General features: G+C 54.7%; 6 protein-coding genes across 6 annotated transcripts; 3 read left to right on the forward strand and 3 right to left on the reverse strand.

Moving 5' to 3' along the window:
• Positions 1-103: 103 nt before the first annotated feature.
• D7B24_005582 (uncharacterized protein) lies at positions 104-514 on the forward strand (the record flags this gene model as incomplete). Its single annotated transcript, XM_028639732.1, has 1 exon — positions 104-514. The coding sequence occupies one exon, from the start codon at positions 104-106 to the stop codon at positions 512-514; it is 411 nt and encodes a 136-aa protein (XP_028495947.1).
• A 346-nt stretch (positions 515-860) lies between these two features.
• Positions 861-2,375, reverse strand: GLR1 (Glutathione reductase; the record flags this gene model as incomplete). Its single annotated transcript, XM_028639733.1, has 2 exons — positions 861-2,121; positions 2,227-2,375. The coding sequence occupies 2 exons, from the start codon at positions 2,373-2,375 to the stop codon at positions 861-863; spliced, it is 1,410 nt and encodes a 469-aa protein (XP_028495948.1).
• Positions 2,376-6,652: 4,277 nt separating this feature from the next.
• Positions 6,653-9,602, forward strand: SOG2 (RAM signaling network component; the record flags this gene model as incomplete). Its single annotated transcript, XM_028639734.1, has 3 exons — positions 6,653-6,912; positions 6,986-7,097; positions 7,152-9,602. 3 exons carry the CDS (start codon positions 6,653-6,655, stop codon positions 9,600-9,602), a joined length of 2,823 nt encoding a protein of 940 aa, XP_028495949.1.
• Positions 9,603-10,358: 756 nt separating this feature from the next.
• Positions 10,359-14,111, reverse strand: PTGS2 (Prostaglandin G/H synthase 2; the record flags this gene model as incomplete). The annotated part of the gene is made up of 13 exons (XM_028639735.1): positions 10,359-10,670; positions 10,734-10,837; positions 10,893-11,328; positions 11,382-11,482; positions 11,535-12,063; positions 12,176-12,380; positions 12,433-12,538; positions 12,586-12,793; positions 12,849-12,891; positions 12,944-13,024; positions 13,077-13,312; positions 13,365-13,808; positions 13,899-14,111. The coding sequence occupies 13 exons, from the start codon at positions 14,109-14,111 to the stop codon at positions 10,359-10,361; spliced, it is 3,018 nt and encodes a 1,005-aa protein (XP_028495950.1).
• Positions 14,112-14,393: 282 nt separating this feature from the next.
• D7B24_005586 (uncharacterized protein) lies at positions 14,394-15,495 on the forward strand (the record flags this gene model as incomplete). The annotated part of the gene is made up of 2 exons (XM_028639736.1): positions 14,394-14,420; positions 14,626-15,495. 2 exons carry the CDS (start codon positions 14,394-14,396, stop codon positions 15,493-15,495), a joined length of 897 nt encoding a protein of 298 aa, XP_028495951.1.
• A 200-nt stretch (positions 15,496-15,695) lies between these two features.
• TSC13 (3-oxo-5a-steroid 4- dehydrogenase) lies at positions 15,696-16,680 on the reverse strand (the record flags this gene model as incomplete). The annotated part of the gene is made up of 2 exons (XM_028639737.1): positions 15,696-16,594; positions 16,644-16,680. 2 exons carry the CDS (start codon positions 16,678-16,680, stop codon positions 15,696-15,698), a joined length of 936 nt encoding a protein of 311 aa, XP_028495952.1.
• Between the last annotated feature and the right edge of the window lie 2,469 nt (positions 16,681-19,149).

The raw sequence follows: 19,149 nt of genomic DNA on the forward strand, positions 1-19,149 counted from the left end.
ACCTACTCTCCAGCCCGCCCATACCATTCATTTGCACTATCACCAAGCAACCTCCCCAGAGCCGCTTCACCTACAATCCCACCTCCCAAGAAGATCCGCAAAAATGATGATCGAATCGTTCTTCCTGCTCCCGGTCCTCCTGGCCGCGGCCACCGCTCCTCTCCCCACCGCGGCCACCACCACAGTCGAGGCCTCGCCGCCCGCATGCCTGCTCGCCGTCCTCAGCAAGCAGTCCACCCCTTGCAAAATCGCCGAGATCTGCAAAGACAGCCAGGACCGCGTCCTCGCCGCCATCGAGAACGTCTGCCTCCCCGACCGCGTCGAGCCCGCCCGGCAAGCCTTCGCCAGCGCCTGCTCCGCCCGCGGCGTCGACGTCACCGCCACGCCCACTGCTGCTGGCGGTGATGGCGGCTCGAGCGGCGGCGGCATTCACGCCCCGGGGCCCGAGGTCCTTCTCTACGCCGTCGTCGGTGCCTGGGCTGCCAGCGCCGTGATCAGCATCTACCTTGTCTAAGACATCAGCTCGTGCATGTGCTTACTGTGCGTCTTTCGCCACCTGGGATGGAAAGAGCACTTTGCATACGCAACTTTTCTCGACAGCAAGCCGACATTCAGACCAGCATGAAAAAGGGGCCAGGCAAGGAAAGGAAAGGGCATAGGTCATTGAAGTTGGCACGAGGCGTGCAAGGGGTCAAGGAGTCGCATGGTCCCTTTTGTGTATGATGATACCCATTATCCTACAGCTCTGGCGTAGAGACAGAATTCATTTCAGCCCATCTTTGGGTGACACGTAAACCCCTCCCCATAAGGCCCCACGAATCTTTTATTCATTCGAAACAGTGTTGTAGTTTGGTTTCGCTCTATTTCATCGTGACCAGCTCCTCTGCGCTGGTCGGGTGGATGGCGACGCAGCTGTCGAAATCGGCCTTGGTCGCACCCATCTTGATGGCGACGCCGAAGCCCTGCAGCATCTCGCCGCTGCCGAGGCCGAGGATGTGCAGGCCGACGACCTTCTCGTTGGGGCCCTGCACGATGAGCTTGTACGCCGTGGGGCCCTTGTCCTCGGGCTCCATCATGGCGTAGTACATGGCGGTGAACTTGGTCTTGTACACCTTGATGTCGTCCTTGCCGTACTTTTCAATGGCCTGCGGCTCCGTGAGGCCGATGCTGCCGACCTCGGGGTGCGAGAAGACGACCGAGGGGATGTTCTCGTAGTTGAGCTTGTTGGCCGAGAACTCGGGCCCGCCAAAGAGGCGCTCGCCGAGGCGGCGGCCGGCGGCCAGCGCGACGGGCGTCAGCTCGACCTCGCCCGTGACGTCGCCGAGGGCGTAGATGTTGTCGACGCTCGTGTTCTGGTACTCGTCGGCGACAATGTAGCCCCGCTCGTTGAGCTTGACGCCGGCGGCCTCGAGGCCGATGTTCTGCGTCGCGGGCGTGCGGCCGACGGCCCAGATGAGGTGGTCGAAGCCCGTCTCGACCGTCTCGTTGCCGCTGCCGTCCTTGTACGTGATGGACAGGGTGCCGTCCGCGGCCTTTTCGACCTTGGTGGGCTGCGAGCGCTTGTGCAGGTGCACGCCGAGACGGACGTACTCGTCCGTGACGGCCTCCTGGACCATGGGGTCAAAGTTGCGCAGGAACGTGTCGTGGCGGATGAAGAGGTGCGTCTCGGTGCCGAGGGCGTTGAACATGCCGGCAAACTCGACGGCGATGTAGCCGGCGCCGACGAGGGCCACCTTCTTGGGCTGCTTGGCAATGTCGAAGAAGCCGTCGCTGTTGGTGCCGAGCTCGGCGCCGGGAATGGAGGGAGGGATGGCCGGGTTGCCGCCGACGGCGATGAGGATCTTCTTCGCCTTGATGAGGGCCTTGGACCCGTCGTCGAGAGACACCTCGACCTCGTTCCGCGACTTGAGCGTGGCCCAGCCGTGGACGTACTCGACCTTGTCGTTGTTGAGGTTCCTCTCGTAGATGCCGTTCAAGCGCTGGATGTAGGCATCGCGCTTCGTCTTGAAGGTCGGCCAGTCAAAGGGCTTATCGTGGCTGACAGAGAAGCCGTAGGCCTTGGCGTGGTGGATGGTTTCGGCAATGGCAGCGGCGTTGAAGGTGACCTTTTTGGGGACGCAACTGGCGGACCTGTTAGCTTCTGCGCTTGAAAGCCCCTGTGCAAGCACATCTCGACCCCGACAAGGACAATGCCGACAAGGTCGACACCGACAAGAAGAAGCTTACCCGACGTTGACGCAGGTGCCGCCGAGGCGCTTGCTCTCAACGATGATGGCCTTGGCTCCGAACTGCGCCGAGGCCTTGCGCGCCGCACCGAGGCCACCGCTTCCGCCACCAATGACGACAAAGTCTGCCTCCTTCGTGATGGGTGCCATGACGCGAGACGTCGTGGACAGGTGCCGGTGCACAGAGGCGATTCTCGACGAAGCTGCTGCTGGGGACGAAGACGATGCTGCTGGTGGTACTGCGGTTGCGCGAAGCAAGGTCTGGAACGCACGCATGGAGTTTGGTGTAAGAGGGGGTGAGGCTGCGCGGACGGCAGAGGGGTACTGGTGGTGGTGTGGAGGGGTAACCCCGTATTATAGCAGAGGGCCGTGACGTGCAAGTTTCGTTCGGGGCGGCTGCAGGAGAGGATGGTGGAATCGGGGGTCAGCGTGATGTACGCATCTGCAATGCGTGTAGGTTGATGGAGCTCTGCTGTGCTGTGCTTGGTTCAGGGCGGCGGGGCTGTTGACAAGGATGTTTGTTTGTATGGTGCCCGGTAGCTCGGTCTTCCCTCTCTTCTGCCCGCTTCTGCGGGGTTTCTTACTAATAAGACACGACCACGACGGCGCCTTATCGCCGCCTTTCGTTCGTTCGTTCATGTTCCAAGCTCAGGATCATGTCGGATGCAGCGGGATGATTCATCAATAACCCCCGTTTTCATGGACTAGCTAGCCCTGAATTTTTATTCTTGGTTCCGCTACCTGAGTGCGTTTTCAGGACGACGAGCGCATGGCGTGACAAATACCCAGCTGCAGTAGCTCGATCAAGTTGAAGAAGGCGATCATCATCCAGTCTCTGACAGAGGCCTGACATCGACACGCTCCCGTCGTTCACAGGCCACAGATGTCAACATCGTAAGAGACTGCATGACAAATCAATACTTGTCGGGTATCATGTTTTTTTTTCTGCAGCGTCGTGAAGCCACTTGCATCTCTTTTAGTCATCGTAATATGGATCACCATCATACTCGCCGTGTTGCGCCTGCGTGCTCACCCACTCTTCGCTCGCGAGCCCTCTCGCCAACCGCCTCTTGAGATCCTGCGCGTCCTTATGCCAATCGCACGCATAGTCGCATGACGGTATCGCTGTCTCACCAAAGTAGCTGCAGATCTCTGCGTGACGACACAAGCTTGTGTTCTCGCAGTAAAGCGCCAGACGCTGTAGGCTTCTCAGCTGCGCATCGCTGTTCGACCCGTCCCGGCTACCCTTGCTGACCATGTTCTGCACCCGCTGGAGATCCTCGCGGCTGTAGTAGAGGAAACAATAGCTCGCGTTGCCATCGCGTCCAGCACGTCCTGCCTCTTGGTAGTACCCTTCGAAGGACTTCGGGAGCCGCCAGTGGACCACGAAACGGACATTGTCCTTGTCGATACCCATGCCGAACGCCGTTGTAGCTACAATGATATCGTAGCCCGGCTCATTACTGACCCAGCGGGCCAGCGTGGACTCCTTCATCTCCTTGGTCAGTTTCGCATGGAAGGGGCGGGCACCGATACCCTCTTGGTTTAAAGCGTTGGCCAGGCTTTCACATTCATCCCTTGAAATGGTGTAGATGATGCCCGACACGTTATCCAGTCGCTCGCCCACTGCTTCCAGTTCCGACTTGCGTGGCTCCGCCTTCCGCCTGGCGTGGACGCTGCGAATCCACTTGATAAAGTCGGATAGCCTGCCATCCTCCCGATCTTGTGTGTACCTGATCTCGAGATGCAGGTTCGGGCGGTGCGCCGACATGACGAAACTTTTGAGCCTCTCGGGGGTCGCACTCAGACCGAGCGTCAACAGAATGTCATCGCGAACTAGTGGGTTAGCAGTCGCAGTGAGACACGTGATCGGGACCGTGGGGAACGTTTCTCGAAACCACGAGAGCCGCTTGAAATCTTTGCGAAAGTCGTGACCCCATTCAGAGATGCAATGCGCCTCATCAATAGCGACCCGCGCTAGCTCGCACTGCTGGTGCACCAACTTGAGGCGGTTGCGGAAGGACTCTGACGAGCATAGCTCGGGCGTGACATAGAGTAGCCTGGTCCGAGGGTGTCCGCTGGCGAGATCTCTATTGATACGGTCCTTCTCCTCGGGCCTGGTGTTACTGTTGTACGAGCTGGCCTTGATGCCTGCGGCTTGCAGCTGTTCCACTTGGTTCATCTGGACATCTCAGCCGAGCTCGTGGCGTCGCAACGAAAGGGGTTGAGCTCTCACCATCAAACTCAGCAGGGGCGACACGACGATGGTGACTGGAGCACGACTTGTAAGGGCGTCAAGTTTGTACACGAGATACGACTCAACTCACTGCCTTGGTCGATGCATGCTGGAAGCTGAAAGCATAGGCTCTTGCCAAAGGAGGTGGCGGCTTGCACAAAGACATCGTTGCCGTCGAGTGCCGCCGTTATGATCTCCCTCTGCTGTGGTCTGGACCGGTCAAAATTTTAGTCAACGCATGCGTCTTGCAGAGAAAACGTGGCCAGAAGAACGCTCGAGTACCTGAAGCTTTGTTTTTTGAACTGTCGACGCAGGGTAAAGTCAATATCGACACATGAATTGCTTCTTGACAGGGGAGCCATGGCACCGGTTTCGCATTGCCACTGGCCGAGAAGAGCGGTGGCCGGGGTGGTGCCGCCCGAGCGACCGTGTGCTCCACGAGGTCAGGCGAGGCAAGACGAGGCGAAGCGAGGCTGTCTGAGGAGAAAGAAGAAATAAGAATGTGTTTTGTTTCTTGCGTCATGCGGTCCCGCCACCTAGGTCGATATTGACAGAACCAAGGCCGCGCAGCTGAGTCGTTTCGGTTCGTATTCGTCGGCGTTTGTGGGATTTCTTCTCACGGTTCAGTCGGTTATGTTCACTCGTCAGTTGACAATGTCCGATACCTTCAAACCAACCCTCGTTTTGGTGTTGGGCTGTCTCGTCGGCTTCCCTTTTGGGCGGTCCGCAGGTATGGGATCTCCGCTCAACCGCCGAGACCCAGCCAGCGGAAACAAGGAGGATCAGCGTCTGACTCGACAGGAGTTCGCTCCAGCTGTAGATGTCAAGGGGATTCCTCGGATGCCCGTGAGCAAACAGAGTTGAAGGCGGGCGTGGCGTGACTTGCGACAAGAAGTGCTCGGGCGATTTGACGAACAGACAATATGCTCTGGAGGAAGAAACAAACATCTCTCGGCTGACGCCTGAATTCGAGACCAAGGTACCTACCCTACCTAGGACCTACCTACCTTAGGTAGGTAGCTACCTCAGACCCTACCTCAGCAATGCAGACCCACCGCACCTTCCAGGAGCGCTGTCAGCGTGTCAAGAGGCCTGGAACGCGGCCCATCCCGGGGATCTGGATCTCTCTGCACTGGGACACCCCTAAAGCTACCAGGGGCTCCCCTAAAGACGTCGCCTAGAGCCGAGTGTTACAGTGGTCCATTGCCTCCAACCACGTGAGTATTGCTCACCAAACCCTGTGCACACAGTGACGTCCCTTGCACTGCTTGAGCGATTGGCCCCTGGTGTGCCTTGCAGATACACTAAACCATACCTGCTTTAGCCGCCCTGACGAGGTAGACCCACTGTGAGCGAAGTCCTTACTATGGGCACCCCATCTCTGAGGAGGTCCAACACTCATGTACGCTGCAGTTTAGGTTGGAGCACACAGGGTTGGACGTCACAATTAGCGTGCTCTAGAAGCACAGCGGCGTCGACCCAGTACATCGGGAAACAAAAGGGGGCACCCTTTGGCCCCCCTTCTCCTTCTTCCTGCCCTCACGCCAGCCGCTGGTTGTACCAAGCCTGCATGCCCGTTCCTCCACCTCCACCTTTGCTCGCCAAAGACGAAAGCTCCATGTCGGGTTATCAGTTTCACAACCCGGCGCCGTCTTGTCCTACCACTTGAACAAAACTGACCCCGATTCCCACGGAAAACATCTCCGCCTCGCCTTCTCACACGTCCTGTCCACTCGACTCGGAGACCGCCCCCCGACTGAACTGCGGATTGTTCTTCTGTTCACCCGTTCGAAATTCCACGCCCACGACACCCATGATGAACTTGCCTGCCCCCGAGTCACGTTCGGTTTGACCTAAGGCTCGACCTCCCAAGGCACACTTTGTCTGAGACGAGACGCCTCTCCACATTCGATCATCGCATCCCTGAACCATACCACCCGTTTCGCTCGTCGAAATTGAACCTCGTTATCGATCCCGATCCCGATCATTCACGGAGCGCAACTCTTGCCCTCTCCTCTCCGAGTGACCGAGCAGTCCGAACACCATCGACCCGACCGGTCCAGTCTGTCATCGCAGAGCCCGACAAAGGGCAATGGACAGAATGGAAAGGTCAAATGGCCCTCGAGGCTTGCCCGACAATCCTGCCCAGGGCGTTCGACGCTTGCCGATGGGAAATTCGCTTCCACCGCCCATGCCGCCCATGCCCAACATCCGCAACACCTCCTCATCCAACGCGACACTGTCAGCATCGACACCTATATCATCTGCGCAGGTCATTGCGCTGGCCAGAGAGGCTATGCAGAATGCCCTCCGAGAAAACGAGTCCCAAGCCGCGGAAGCTAGTGCGGTCAGTAATGACCTGAAGCCAGGCGTCACGATAGATCTGAGTCGGAAGGGGATCCAGAAGCTCCCCGAGGAAGTGGTGGATATCATCAAGAATGAACTTGAACGGTTAGTCTGCCGCGAAATCAAATGTCTCGCCGTCTTCCCCCTGATTCTAACTCGATATCTTCCCAAATTCCAGACTTGCCTTGTCTCACAATCAAGTCGCCTCATTTCCTTCAAGATTCGCCGAGTGCACCTCACTACGGTATCTGAACGTCAGGAACAACCAGATCCGAGAGTTCCCCCTGCCTGTTGGTTCCTCAATATCCACTCCCCTTGCGACAGCTGTCTAACCTTGGTCCAAGTTGTGCGATCTGAAATCGTTGGAGATTCTCGACTTGAGCAAGAACAAGTTGAGGGTGCTGCCCCCGGAGATCGTCAAACTTACCTCGTTGAAAGTCTTTTCAGTCCAGAGGAATCGCATCGAAGAATTGCCTCTTGCTCTAGCCGACATGGTATCATTGCAGGTTCTCAAGTTCGACGGGAATCCAATCAGTTTCCCGCCACGCGAGGTTTTACAAGTCCAGGCAACCAGTCCGCCGAACGAAGGATTCCTGAAGGAAAGTGAGGTGACGGAGATTGCCGTCACGTCTCACATCAAAAAGTACCTCCGACAAAAGGTAGTCAGCAATGGGCGTGCCGAGTCCGAAAGCGCAGACGAATCCAGTGAGAGCATAGAAACACCACGCATGCCACCGATCAAGCGAGTCACCAGCGGCCGATTCCCCGTCAAGGTCAACGGCGCAGACCCTCCGGACAGCATTCGATCACCAGCTGCCATTCGAGCCCCACCGATCCCTTCACGTTCACATTACCGAGGCCTGTCGCAGCAGTCATCAACTATGCGAAGACCGGGCGTCATGCCTCTCACCATCGGCAACGTCAACGAGCGCGTCAGAAGTAACTCCGAAACTGTGCTCCAAGCATCAAGAGGCGAACGGCCAGAGTCCCGCGCTCGGCGTATGGGTGTCGTTTCGCAAAAACAGAACCAGCTTGGCACCTTGGACGAGACACAGGCCAACAACCGATTCAGTCACTATCGCGGCCTTAGCCACGGATCTGCCATGACTGGTGCCCCCGTGAGCATGGCACTCAAGAGCCCCAACAGCCCTGCTGAGCCTTTTCTACAGCGGCCGGTCTATGTACGGCGACTGTCGATCCTGCCTGAGCGTCGACGCGAGTCTAAGGTGTTCGACCCTATTCTCGAGGCTGCGAAGGGCATTCTATACGCCGTTTTCCAGATTCATCCAATGATCCAGATGTTGATGAGTCTGACTAGCGACGGCTCTGCTAAGAGGTCGAGCCTCGAGATGATTTTCTACAACACGAATTCACATGTTGAGGAGCTAGAGCAAGAAATTCAGAACCACGATCCCACGGTGGGCGGCGAGGACCAGTCCGGCTACGACTCTGGTTATAATGACGAGAATGTGCGGCGGGCGTGCCAAACACTCGTGGGCGCCTACACCCATGTGTGTGCTCTTCTTACCAACAACATCGACTCTTTCGTCGACAATGGAGATCCACGGTACATCCGGACACTCTTGATGCTTATCTACAACAGCGTCATGGAGATCAGAGTGACTTTGCTCGCCATGCCCTCTGGGCAGAGTCAGCAACCATGGGACAACAGGGGCTTCACCGGGAACACCATCAAGCCGCACTCGCGTGATAACTCCAACGCTGTAACCCCGACTGCCGATCGCATGGGGCCGCCGCCGCAACGCACACGGGGTCCCCAGTATCTTCACAACCCTAGCAACCTCAGAGTTGCCACTGACGTGCCCATATCATACGTCAACAGCAACGGCAACGGAGGCAACCGCACCGCAACCCTAACGTCGGCGACCCCTCGATCTGGGGAGTCATTTTCCTCCAATGTATCGAGCAACCGTGGCATATCTGATTTTACGGATGACGATCGGTACTTTGAGAAGATTTTCTTGATCCTTCGAAGGTCTTCTGATCTCGTCATGCGCACCCTACCCATGTTCCAGAGCCAGCTCGCCAACGGTGCGCGGGTAGCAGCAGGGCAGCGTGCTTTGGAGGACGAGATTCGACGCTGGAAAGGGCTGATTCAAGAGTGTGGCCGGACCATACAACAAGCCGAACTGCTCAAGAACCGCCTTTCATTGATAAAGCTGAAGGAGCCAGGGGTCATGGGACAGTCCTCCTTCCGGAGCTTGATCAAGAGCTTCGTCAATGCTTGGGCAGAGTTTGCGACCGAGGTCAAATATGCCAGCCCGGTAGTTCCCCTGCCTGGTGATACAAGAACGAGACTGCGCCCGATTCACCAGGCGATGAAGGAAACGTCAGACACCATCTTGTCATCGCCATGGGGGTCGATGCTCTCTCACACTGGCGGCACGCATTCTTCCAGCTCCAGCACCATCTTCAGCCCTGGCAGCCATCAGCTCAATAACCCTCCATACCAGATGCCCATGACGCCGCAGAGCGCAGCTCTTGGCCCGGCCGTCCAGGCCACGGTGCCGTCGACGCCTCAGAGCGCGTCATTCGCCGCAGCGTTCAACGGCAACGTTTTCGAACGCGCTGACGCCCTCATATCCATGGGTGGCATCTCCATGTCTCGAAACAATACCCTCCTCTCCAACCATGGCAACCACAGCTTCTCGTCCGTGGCATCCCTTGCATCGGACGGCTACATGACGCCCTCCTCCGCCATAAGCCCCGGCGGCTTCGGTCCCGGGCCCTACCACTCCCACTCCCGCCTCAATGGCAGCAAGGTCGCCTTCTAGAAGAGGTTTGCTCGCCGCCGTACAAATAGAACCTAGCAAGTTCCCTCACACCTCTTGCTTCCGTCACATATACACATACAACTCGCCCCAATGATCGACGCCCCACCTACATTCGTCTCTGATGACGTCCCAGCCTTCTATTGAGGGGCATCGTTTCTTGTCTATTTTTTCTCTGCTCTTCTCGCATAGCATCGGCGTCGGCAGGTTTCTTTGATACACAGGGAAGATAAGGAGAGCAGGTACACTCGTTTCATCATAGTTTGTGTACTCCCAATTTTCCTCTTCTCGGCCAGGGCCGAAAGGAGGCTGGGTCACCACGATACAAAGGAGGCACGGCACGCAGAAACTGGACATGGGTGCCATGCCTGGATTTTGTTCTTTTGGCGCAAGGGCAGGGAGGATACGCCGGGCTTTGTGAATACAGGCACACAGACATGGCGATTGAGCATGAGCGGCGGTCGCTAGCATGGACCTCGCGATGCTCGTCGTCGGATTGTGCTGTCGGCACCTTGATGTTAAATATATAATAGAAGCTCCTGGGAGCTGGCTGTAATGTTGATCATCAATTGCCCAATCACGGGTTCAACGTCAAGGCATGTCGGCTATCAATCTCAACAGCAGTGACCTAGCTTATGTACTCAAGTATTGGCGGGAAGAATGCATTTAACGACAATATCAGAAAGCGATATTCATAGGTCTGTAGGTTTAGGCTGTCTATAGAGTCGTCTAGTACTCCTCGGCAAGCTTCCACGGCTCTCAGGCGTCGAAATGCAACTTCATATTCACGGGAGACGGAGAAAATTCTCTCCAGAAGACATCCATGTATCGATCCAACCCTGCCGCGTCTCCGTCATCAACGGTCTTGATCTCCCCCTGCGGGCCAGGGGCCTTTCGTACATTTTTGAGACGTGCCACGGCGCGAAACATACTGACGAGCACAAAGCGACTGAGAGGGCTGGCGAGAGCCTGGTTGGGGCCGTAGCCGACAAAGTGGTAGCTGTCAAGGGGTCGGGTGACCAATATATCGTTCGGTCGGGGATAGACTTCCGCATTGAAGGCGAGATCAGACTACATCTCCAAGTCAGCTTCAGTGGAGTCAACGAAATCGGATGAGCTTAAGTCGCAGCCTACATATTTGATCACGAGCTTATCCCCGACTTTTAACGTTTGGGGGTGGCCTTCGACATCACTGTCTCGATTGACAGTCTTGAAGACGCTATAGTTACCGTTCAGCCCTACACCACAGGGTTAGGTAACCTCGCTCACCGATGGACAGATGGAACAACTTACGGATGGCCTCCAGCGCATAATGCAGCAGCATGTCATCATGGCCATGTTCATCTGAGGCTGCTAGGTTTTGTAAAAGAGGCCAGTATTCAATCCCTGGTCCCAAATAGTAGTCAACAACCTGGCATAGCATGCGAGATTGATTGACGACGAATGCAGCCAGCGCAGGGATGACATCGACCCAGGCAACTTGACAAACGCTGACGCCTGCAACGAGCAACTTGCGAATGAACTCATAGCCAAGCTTCTTCAATTTCTTTTCAGGGTCCCGACTTTCTGACTGGTGATCCTCGTCGTCAAGCAGCAGCATGATAGCCGGGACATTACTTATTTCAATTTCGAGGTTGTCACCGACCGACGCAGCAATAGGCTGGGCTGCGATACGGATATTGTATGACAAGACCGGGTCCAGTCGCAAGAATAAGACGGCAAAGATCGACTGGTTCAAAACATCAACATTAGTGACAACTAAAGAAAATGAGGTGGACTTACCACGAGTGCGGAGTGAAGATCATCTGGGGTGTGCGCTCCGTCAACGTCTACCTGCGACTTCAGAGGCAATGGCAGCAAATGACCAACGAAGTTGATGGGTACTATTCAAAGAGTCAGTGGTTGTATGGACATCATTAAATGACATAAACATACTGGCATTGGCGAAACAGGCAACCAGGTCGATTTGCAGTGTCTGGGGAAGCTCTCCGATTTTCTCTGCCTCTGGGTAGATGCATCTTGATAATTGACTGAACAAATCTCTGAACTCTTTCTCCAGGCTTGGGCAGAAGATAGTCTTCTCCAGGCGAGCTCGCCTTTGCTCGAAATCAGTCGCATCGCCATACAGGCCCATCTGGTGATTAGGCTTCCCCATCAAGTACGTCAGCTGATGTCTCCAGCTATCGCCTGCAAAGGCGTCACTCTGGAGGATTTCCTTGACGGCAAGAGGACTAGAAATATGGACCTGAGGACTCAAAGTCCGTGTACGATCGAAGGAGTACCGAGACTCTCGCTGTAGGCGCTCCACGATGGTGCGGTTAGTCGTCGGCATAACCAACGGTAGGTGAGCGTATATACTGCTAGGGGAAAAGGCAGTTGGCAAGGCTCGCAATACCAGCTTGTGGAACACACATCCGTCGTCGACCAGTACATCAGACGCAGCCTCATGATATCTGTTCATGATCTCGTTAGCTTTTACTCTTTCTGAAACATATGGAAAGCACTCACCCCTAGTTTGTGAGGTTGCCTGTATGGTAATCGATAGTATAGAACCGGTCGCCGCGAACTAAGCTTACTGCATCGGAGAGTATGGCTCGACTCAGCGTATAGGGGGCGCACAACCCACTACCGGGTATCATCAATGGTTTGGCATCTTCGCTGAGAAGACCAGGATAGAGTTCAACCATGTCCGGTTGCCCGTAAAGAGCCTGGAGGCGCTGTGCTACTGCGGGGTCTGAGGTAATGTGCTCAAAGCATGTGTAAGGAAGCAAGCCAAAATACCTAAGAGACTGAAGTGTCAGGCCGATCCCTATGCCAAAAGTTGAATACATACTCGCGAAAATCATTGAGAGTAGCTACACGCAAGGCGCGAGCGTGGTTTATGCCAATAACTTCAATCATACGAAGTGCTCGTGGGATATTGTTTGGGCCGAATGCCCCTACCACTTGTCAGACGAAGAAAGGGCATTGTCTTAAAGTTGCCTACCGGCAGCATCCTCGACGCTCTCGACCCAAATCCGAGCAAGATCGCTGTCAGAGTAACGTCCATCCGGTTCTCTTGTCAAGCCACCAAAAGTGCGTCGTTCGGGCTCACTTGCAACAGACTGTTCAAAGGTTGCAAAGCTATGTGAGTCTGGAGCCCCCATCCTATCTTTAAGGTCTCGAAGCAACGACTCAAGATGTGCATCCAACCACTGGTAAGAGATCAGCTGGGTTGAAATAGTGGTGGGCTCGAGGACTGTTCAGTACCCTCTCGTCTCTCTCGCTGATTGCCGAATGCCACCTATAGAGCCTTTGTCGACTGTCAGAAAATGGTCTGCTCGGATGTATGTCTTGTGTCTCACAGGTTGAACTCGAAGCTGCATTGATTTCCGCCCGCTCGAGGGATCTTTTCCGTGTCTGTATCCATTCGGGGGTCTAAACTCCTGGAATACGTGTTGATATTTGAGCTGACGCACAGTTTGGTAGAGAACTTACCAGGTCGAAGCCGTCTGGTTGAGGCCAAGAATGACGCGGAGATAGTCGTGGAGAATCATGTTAACGTATAGACCGCATACAATCAATCTTCCTGTTTGGAACAAGTCGTTGTCGAGGTTCTCAAGTGCTCGTTTCCTCGTGTTCGAATCTTGGGTTCTGCTAGGCTGTGAAAACCGGTTGCGTTCGTTGATCATTGCCAGTCTTTCCACAACCCAATTGTGATAGCGATTGAAGAACTGTTTAGTCAGTAGGTGTACCGCTGTCAGGGGCACTCGGCCTGTCACTGACAACTAGGAGACAATTGACCCCGGGTGGAAAGCCATGGGTGCGTTTCTCGCAGAAGGAGTCTGGCTTCAGCTTGCCATTCTTGAAGGTCCTTATAGTGTTCTGTTCGTCTTGATTGGCACCATACAGCGGGGCAAGGTCAAGGTAGGACGACGTGAGGGAGACGCTGGGATCATCGTGCGATGTTCTGAAGATGTCGTGTATGATGATAGTGGCTAGGTAAAAGAAAACACTAGATATGCCGTTTGGGTGAGGCTTGAAACCTCCATCCTCGCGCGACAGTAGGGTGTCAAATATGAGCTGGGGCTCGGGTAAGGCTGATGGTTGCCATGCCGTTGGTTGGACGGACCTCGAGTATGATGATCCCGCCTTGCCGAGAGATGGATTGTAAAGACTGTTGTAGGAGCCGTCTGCCTGTCGGTATCGGTAAGGCTCTCCGAAAAAAGACTGTGGAGGGTGATCAAGGGTGTTCTACAGCTCAGCAATTATCGGCCCTGTGAGCCCTCGTCGAGCCGTGCCGTTAGGAAGCGATGCTACGGTCCGCACGACATTCTCTAGGTCCAATCTGCGGTCATCTGTCAGTCCCTTTTTCTGCTGCTGCCCTGTCTGCCGAGCGTCTGGGGGATTATCGGAACCAGGCGCTTGAGGCTCGTCTGCTGGCTTGTGCGTCATGGGATCAACAGCTGATTGCGGATAATCACCGACTTGCGCATGTCGCGGACGACGAAGCCTTCTGCATAGTAGTGGCATGTTGGACGAGGCTGTCTCCGACCGCCAAAAGCATGAGGGAAAGATAGACTAAATTTATAGTGGTGAGGTAATGCTGGTGTTTCTTTGTGATCAGACAGACAGTTGTGTCTTCACGGCGGTGCGTCATGTCCGCGCGCGAAGGTATCTCAAGTAAGGCACCTTAGATAATGGTGCCTTGGGCGGAAGGCGCCGACGAGGCACTTGCCTCGCTGGAAAGACGCACACAATCACCACTGGCTGTGAGGATGCCCTTGGTTGAGCTCGCCTCAACTGCACATGACAATGGCCAGAGTCAGGAGCCGATGCTACGTAAGTACTGAACATACTGTCATTTAACTGTCACATGTGGGGAGCTATGTAATCGGTCAGCATGCACACCGAGACTCCGCGCGCGCGCGCGCGGGGTTCAAGCTGCCCTGTTGTCGCTTTTTGTGTTCGTCCACTTCACTGCCTAGGTACCTTATGATAAGGTGCCATTCGCGACCGTGGAACCCCGAATCTGACAGATTTCAAGGTAAAGCCAACACGCATCATCATGTCGTCGTCCGAACCGTCGTCAGCTTCTGGCAGCTTTCTGCCACCCCAAGCCGCTGCTTCTTCGACAACAACGACTAGCCTCTCCTCCCCGCGCCAGTCCAGCCTCGCGAGCCCCCGCATCGCCCCTTCGACAACAACCTCACTCTCCTCCCCAGGCCTCATCAACATCCCGCCGCCCCTCCCCGCCCTGTCTACGACGTCTACATCGGCCTCCGTTCTCCACCAGACCCTTCCCTCCCCCGACCAGCAGCGCCATGTCGCCGAGGCCCGCGCCGCCGTCGTTGCCTCCATCGGCAATATCCTTGACTCGGAGCTGCAGTCGCGCGCCACCATGCTGCACGCCAACGCCGCCGCCATCAGCCGCCAGGAGCGCGATGTTGTGCGAGCCACCGACGGGCTGCGGCGGGAGAATGACAAGCTTGCCAAGTGGTCGGGCGATGCGGCGCGGCGGGTCAAGGAGCTTGGCAATGTGCAGAATTGGGCCGAGGTGCTGGAGCGAGACTTTCTTGTGCTCGAGGAGACGATGAGACTCGTGAGAGAGGGGAGCAGCGGGAGTTGTGGGAGCTGGAGCGGCAGCGGCAGCCAGAGCGGCAGCTGGAGCGGGAGCGAAGACGGAGGCGATGGAGGAGCGAAGGTGGACGGTGATGGGGACGTGAGGATGGCGGAAGACATGGAGTCGGGCGGCGCGAGGTTGGCGCCCGATTCGCCTGGCAAAGGCAAGGGAAAGGGAGTGGGTGATGTTTGCGCCAACACGCCTCAGAATGCCGCTGAACACGACCCCAGCAGCGAGGCGGCGCAGGGTCGAGGTCAGGGGAGAGCGGCCACGTCGCTGCCTAACACAACTTGACACGATTACGAAATGGATGACCGTCATGAAATAGGAAGTACGATACGCACAGAACGAATAACGAGAAATGAACACATTTCAGCTTTTCCGTGTCCTTTTTATTGAAGTTTGGCACAGCCTGTTCCATGATCAAATGTGTCTTAACAGACTCGAAGCAAACGCTGGGACAAGCTGACAGGCTGCGCATGTTTCCATACTTTTTAGTAGATGCCGGGCAGCAGCACAAACTTCTTCTTCTTGTATGTCTCAGGGAATTCCTTCCGGTACGCCCTCTCCTTGCCCTTGGCCCAAGCCGACATTTGCGCGGCACCGATCGCGATGAACAGCGCGGCGCTTGCACTGCGGCAAGCAATGATGACGCCGATCCACGCGGTGATCTCGAACATGTAATTGGGGCAAGTGACCAGCGAGAAGCCGTAGCCGCGAGGGATCTTCCTCTCTGTACCGCCCCGCGTGCGCAGGCCAGCGAGGTTCTGGTGGACGATGGCGTTGGAGATTTCGCCAAAGGCGTAGATCAGGGCGCCGATTGCGTCGATGAGCGGGTTGCTCGCTTTGGCGGCCGGAGACCAGGGCGCATAGATCTCATACGCGCAGAGAGCGCCGGCAAAGACCCAGTAGAAGAAGGAGTTTTTGAAAATGTTGCGCGCAGGCATGGTCGACGCAGAGAACTTGTGGACGAAGAGCGTTTCCCATTCACGCTTGAGGAAGTGGCCCATGAACATGGCGAAGCCAAGCCACTGCGTCTGTGTCAGGGGCTTCGACGCTGCGTCGCGGTAGAGGTACGGGCGAAGGGCAATGACGGCGGCATGGAAGAGAAGGGGACCGAAGTACTCCACGACGAAGACGGTCTGCCACGCGATCTGCATACCCAGATTCTTGACAATGAGGCTACCGGACGAGACAACATTCTCCTCCGAGCCAATCTGGGCCTTGCGGTCCTTCAACGTCTTCTTGGTGACAGGGTCGAAAAGACCAATCTGGTTGTGGTCCTTGATGCCCACCTGGCGGGCAATAAGGACCTTCACATCTTCGACGAGGGTGTCGGCGGGAAGCTCGAGTGTGGGGGGGAGTTTCTTGATCGCCTGCTTTGGTGCTAACACTGTTGTGAGAAGAGTCTTCGAGATGCAAGGAGGCGCTTGTTGACTCACATCGAGACACCAGCTTGAGGGTAATTTTGGTGACCATATTGGCTTGGCCTACTGTGGTGTTGCTTTGACAAGAAATTTGGTACTGTTCTAGGTAGGTAGGAAATTTGGCGACACTTTCACATTCAGCGTACTGCCCGCCCAATGGAGCTTTTCGTTGAGCCTCGGTACTCGGATAGAGGAAAGTGGCTCATAAATGAATATCTATCCGCAATAATGAATGCATCCGACAAATGATGCGAATATCGTGCGCGTCTCCATTTTACACGTTCCTGGTCATCCTGACGACATAACACTTCATGTTTGGGTTTACTTGCGGTCGAGTGATTCCATCAACTCTTGGTATCTGAACGACTCTGAACATAATACCAAAAGGGCAGTCGTTGAGCGAACGTCTATCTTGCCCTAGGCTTCCGAAGTATTCATAAGACCTTAAGCCCCTTGACCTGTATTGTTTCTCTGATAGATTGCTGGCTACTCGGATGTCTTTCCCACTTGATTATACTATGTTCACGTTCCTTTCTGATGGCAACCCGAAGACATGGCGAAATTCTTCTCTTTTCGTAGAGATCATGCACACCAGTAGATCTGGCGGTAAACCGATGATTAACAGACAGTGATGGACGTTAAAGTGCTGCAGCTGAATTGATCTGCAAGGCTTCTTTCTAGGTTCATCCAATCTTTGAAAAAATGAGATATCGTGCGTGCAGCATCTGGCATCTCACACATGTGACTGATCATTTTGCGACCACTCGAAGCCACATTCAAGATCCGAGGTCGCCAATGGAACCTCGCCATCAAGAGAAGGCAACTTCAATCTAAAGGGGCGGATATATGGGCAGTCAAGGATCATTCTTAAGTGAATTAGCCATGAGACTCACATTGAGGTTGCATCGAGCAGCATTCTGGTGTTGAGACGTGTATTATCTCCCAGCAGCTGGATGATAGAAGACAGTGTTATGTAGCTGCACTCAATTGAACACAAAGGTTTCAGCACGTAGTAAGACAATCAATGTACGTCACATTCATAGGTGTTGGATTACATGGTGCGCAAAATACTGTACCATACCGGCTTGAACAAATGTTCTAAGCAACGAGAGTAGCTGGCAACCTGAGAAGCTACATAGGGTTTTTGAACATCATCAAAAAGAATAGTTGACTGCCGTCATTTTCAAGTTGTGGAACAGAATTCCACCAGCAATCTTGAAGGCAGATTGACAAAGAGCAGTTTAAGATCTGGGAGAGGGATCTTTGAGACACAGAGACAGCTATAGAGCACACTGGCACAGTTACTGTGATCCGAGTGAACAAGATTCGTCCCTTGCTATACAAGACCTGAAAATCAACATCCCTACAAGAGGCACTAATTTTTTTTTCTGTCGTTTTTTGGTGGTACGAACCAAGAGCAGAAACCGAAGGCGATCCTAACGATTGCGAGCACAACTGCGGCAGAGTCACGTATGTAACAATGAATCATGTCACAACTCACTATCCATTCTCAGATCTTGCAGCAGGACGAAGAAGTCAAAGATAGACAAAGACGACGAAAGCATCGTGCAGCGCACAGTGCAATTGGAGGGCTGCCTGCCTGACCTTGTATCGCCTCCTGTTCTGACTGGCATATCATGCAGAGAAGCAATAGTACGCCAGAGCCCCTACAAATCTTGCTGTCCTCTTCTGTCTGCTTCTACAAAAGGGATATTCCTGGCAGCCTTCGTACTTTCAAAGGCGTCAAATTACTAGATGCCTGCTCATTTCATCAGAGTAAAGCGCGAAATCAAGCGTTAAGAGAGATACCGACACGCCGGGAACTGTCTCTAGAGGGCATCCCAAGGACCTCCTTTGGAGAGGGCATATGGCCATCAGAAGGAGTTTTCTCAGTGTGCATTATCTTCGTGGCTTCACACGCTGAATGCTCATGACACCTGCCTGCGTACCTGCCTTAGGTAATTCGATACCATGAAGTGCCCTGATGATCAGGCAGTCAGTCTACTAAATAGTGGTGAACAGGTGCAGCTACCATTCACTAGACACTTCTGTACCTTTCAGCAACGCACATATTTGGGTTTGGGTCGCATCTTAGCGTAAGGGGTGGCATCTTTGGAACCAACACGTCTAAGGGTTCATCATCGGCACTGCCTGCATCCGAGTTGCACTTCATATTTTAGCAAATATCCATGGTCGTGTCGCTGTCCTGAATTCAGCTACAATCAATCGTCAGTCACCAGGTGCGAGATCTTGCTCTGTTCACCGCAGGCATCGACAAGAAAACGTACGATTATGAAAGACCACAAACAAACGGGGCACCACGCGCCCGCCCTCAAGGAAAGAAAAGCAGCCAGCAGTCCTTCCAGAAAGCGAGGACCAAGAGGATTCGTCAGCCCGATACACCAGAGGAGAAAGAGAATTAGAATCGCTCTTGCCCAAACTCATGCAACCTTCAAGATCTCCAGTATAGCCAGGAGCGCCCTAAATCCGAAATCAGCCCTATTCATCCCTGGCAGGCGAC

The sequence above is a fragment of the Verticillium nonalfalfae genome, assembly GCF_003724135.2.
Source record: "Verticillium nonalfalfae strain VnAa140/NRRL 66861 chromosome Unknown scaffold_35, whole genome shotgun sequence".
Taxonomy (NCBI): domain Eukaryota; kingdom Fungi; phylum Ascomycota; class Sordariomycetes; order Glomerellales; family Plectosphaerellaceae; genus Verticillium; species Verticillium nonalfalfae.